Genomic DNA, 3,778 nt, shown 5'->3' on the forward strand with positions numbered 1-3,778 from the left:
GTCATAAAAACATCACCAACTTTCCATGTTGTTGTTTCAACTTCTCATTTGTCCGATTATTCCCTCACCTTGTGAATGCACGATAACTGGACCCCCTTTACGCTTTTTACGACTGCCACTACTAATCTAGCCTTTTACGGGCTCTAACTGTAGGCTTCTCCATTAAGTTGTAAGGAAAACTGCATCTAATTAATTTCAGTGATAAATATTTGTTCGTTATATGCATACGAACGTTGTGTTTACCATCTCTCACAGCCAGAAGCTTCTGTCGCTGGTTAATGACGTCATAACTCGTGTTTGACATTGGCGTGAAGCATGAAAGAAGACTAACGTTTGGGATAAAGGTATTTAAACATTCAACTTTCGACCTAAAATTTAAATCTGCGCAATCGTTCGGGGGAAAATACAACATTTCGAAGTTATTTACGTCTGTTGTTGGAACTTGTACATCCGATAATGTAGTGGTCATCCAGTGATATCATTAGCAAACATGCTAATTGCTAACCATGTAACGTCTCCTTGTTGACAGGTTTTTGCTGTAGTTATGGCTTTTCCACTGCTTTCAAAACCCTTCACCGGGCTCCTCATAGAGGCATCGTCCATGGTTCAACAGAGGAGCTTTAGGTAAGACATGATCATGATATTTGTAGAAGAGATGTAGACATTTTTTTATAAAGAGCTTTAAAGGATGTTGAATACTTAAGACTCCTGTCATTATAGAAATACACCTGTACTTATAGAAATACACTTGTACAATCAACATTCATGCATTCATCTATTAATCGTTTATAAGTATCTTAAGTAGTATTAAGACGTTTAGCTACTTTGCAAAAATTTACATCTAGCCCCAGTTTTGTCCTGAGACTTGAAAATATTTTTGAGAAGTAGAAAGGTAAAAATGTGAAAGAGTATTGTGATCAAGGAAAAGTACAGTTACTTTGATATGAATTAACTTAAGTAGAAGCAATGTTACTGTGGTGAATAAATCTGCCCAAGTTAAAAGTAATTATTTTAATGTTTTGTTAACTTTTTGATACCAGTTGGAGTTAAGAGCATTAGCTATGACATTCCCTTCATTCGAAACAAACAAGAGAAAATGAATCTTCAGCCATGTTGTTTATTCAAAGGGATATATTTTACGTAAATTGCAATTCAACCTCAAAATTTGGATGGTATGTGGAATCTAGGGCCAGAACATTTAAAAAAAAATTCTAATTGCAACCCCCCCCCAACATTGTGATTTAATATGTGATAATTTGCCCATCTTGTGTGTTTTTCAACAATCACAAGTAGGAAATCATTCTATATTATAACCAAAATAATATTAGATACATGAAACCAGGGCTGAACAAGTTTGAAAAATAGCTTGTTGTAATTATGTTGACACCTTGCAAGTATAATACAGTTTGATTTGTTAAAGGGAGTGATCATTTTATGTCAGTCTCATTTTGATTAAGAAAATATACAAAAAATGAGGAAAGTAGGATATGTTTGTAAACTTTTCTAAAAAATGACACCAAAAGATGCACATATATGATGTGCAGAGCATAACATCTCCGAAGCAAAAAAATATAAAGTTTTTGTGTTTTTACACATTTCAGGTTAAGGAAATACCGCACCTTTGTCGACTGAAAATGAAAGCAGGTCATATTGTGAGTTAATCTAAATTTTGATTGATTTCCCAGAAACCAGACTTGAAACTTTGGTTCAGTCCAGTTTCTGAGTTCTACTCCTACCCCTTAATTTTGTGTGAAATCTTACCCTGGGAGATGGGACAACACTTCAAGTTACTCATACATCATCAGTAGTCGTTGACAGCATTTGCATTAACGCGTAGACAATACTGGACATTTATTTATTTTTTGTTTTAAGATTTCTTTTTGAGTTTTCTCTGCTTTTATTCAGAGAGGAGGACAGTTGATAGAGTTATAAACATAAATGAGAGAGAGGGGGAGAGTCATGCATGAAAGAATCCCTATACAGGCTTGTACCCAGGCTGCCCATGTAAATGGGGTGCCACCTAACCACTAGGCCATCTGTGCCCCAATACTGGACATTTCTGCTGTTTTTGTTTTCACATTGCTTTTTCAGCATCAGAAGGACCATAATGCACTGAAACAATGTTTAATTATGATATTACAAAGTTGTTGTGATTTTCAAACCTTGCCAATAATTCACAAGACATTCAGAGAGATCTATCAAAACACCAAGTTTGGAGTGTGCCTTTTGAAAATCTCCATTTGGAGGTCTATGAAGCACTAGCGCTTCACCCTGCATGTCCATTCCAACATGTATACGGACATTGTATATACACAAAATATAGGGATATGGTTAAGTGGTAGGGGCAAGTGGGCATTGGGATTGAGCCTTTTCCACATTATATGCTTCTGAATGCCATGTGGTACCTGCAAAACAAAGAAAGCTTGGACCTCTTTTTGTCTCTTCACTCAGCAATTTGTGTTTTTTAAATATAGTGAAGTAAAGTACTTCCCCAGAAGCATACTGAAGTAATAATAGGATTATTAGTTTAAAATGAAATACAGAAATAAAAGTTAGGGCTGGGCAATTAATCAAAATTTAGATTAAATCGCAATATTGCAATTTTCATATCGTAAAAGGTGCAGTATTTCTTTGAAATGAAAAATGTGTTAAAATACCAATTTAAGAAAAAATTGTATGCCGCAGAGATATGTTCCACCCATCATGCAAACATTTAAGTGTCATGTTTTTTTAGAATAGTTTGCAAAAATCATACTTTCGTTATTTAAGTTTTTCTAAGTAAAGATGAGAATGACATGAAAATGATCATTCATTTCAATACAACAATTCATACTGAATTTGCAACATGAGTCAAAATAATTGCAATTACAGATTTTTTCAGAATCATTCAGACCCACTTTAACATGTTTAATGTTGCGGTGGTTAAAATATAGATCGATTTACTGTCATGGATTCCTCTGAAGTTGAAGATGACTAAACACTTTTTTGTGTTGACAGTGTATCTGCTGTTGCAGCAGCCATCCAGAAAATGTCGAGAGTGCGTGTAGTGGATAACAGCACTCTTGGAAACACACCTTACCACCGTGCGCCGAGAGTGATCCACGTCTACACTAAGAACGGGGTGGGAAAAGTGGGTGACAAAGTGCTGCTTGCCATCAAAGGACAGAAAAAGAAAGCCCTGATCGTTGGACTCAAAATGCCTGGAGACCGGATGACTCCACGCTTTGATTCGAACAATGTCGTTCTCATAGAGGATAATGGGAACCCCACTGGAACAAGGATTAGGATCCCCATACCCACACAGCTGCGAAAAATGGAGGGGGAATCCTCTAAAATTCTAGCGATTGCGAGTTCATTTGTATAACACTGAGAGTAAATGTGCTGTTTATTTCATATCCTGGGGTTGTAGAACATGTGTCTGTATATTTCTTCAGTAAACTTTAAAAAGAGCATACATTTTCACAATTTTGTGCTGTTGATTTATGTAATAGCCTCCAGTATTTGTCAGCATGGCTGACATTTATTTGAGGCTTCTCCATGTTTACAGTCAAGCTACCCTTTTAGCTGGGGTCATGAAAATATAGGTCAGATTCATGTTATCATGAACACAATGAACAAGCCGAAGAACAAGGCAAATATTTGTTAAAGGCACGGCATATATTCACAATGCAAAGCACATGACTGGTACAGTTTATAACTGTATATAAATCATGTATGAGGCATTCAGTGTCACGTGATCCCCCATAAATGTCAATCAACTAATGTACAGCATTTCTAT

General features: G+C 36.0%; 1 protein-coding gene across 1 annotated transcript; it reads left to right on the forward strand.

The window, feature by feature from the left end:
- Positions 1–239: 239 nt before the first annotated feature.
- Positions 240–3,450, forward strand: mrpl14 (mitochondrial ribosomal protein L14). The gene is made up of 3 exons (XM_041788947.1): positions 240–344; positions 530–624; positions 2,998–3,450. The coding sequence occupies exons 2-3, from the start codon at positions 545–547 to the stop codon at positions 3,362–3,364; spliced, it is 447 nt and encodes a 148-aa protein (XP_041644881.1). The 5' UTR covers positions 240–344; positions 530–544; the 3' UTR covers positions 3,365–3,450.
- Positions 3,451–3,778: the final 328 nt, after the last annotated feature.

Source organism: Cheilinus undulatus, linkage group 6 (assembly GCF_018320785.1).
Source record: "Cheilinus undulatus linkage group 6, ASM1832078v1, whole genome shotgun sequence".
Taxonomy (NCBI): Eukaryota; Metazoa; Chordata; class Actinopteri; order Labriformes; family Labridae; genus Cheilinus; species Cheilinus undulatus.

What these genes read in the sequence shown, in the direction of transcription:
- mrpl14 (XM_041788947.1), top strand. Translation starts at nt 545, where the DNA reads ATGGCTTTTCCACTGCTTTCAAAACCCTTCACCGGGCTCCTCATAGAG. An exon ending in GTTCAACAGAGGAGCTTTAG is followed by an intron (nt 625 to 2,997) that starts GTAAGACATGAT and finishes TTGTGTTGACAG; the next exon opens with TGTATCTGCTGTTGCAGCAG.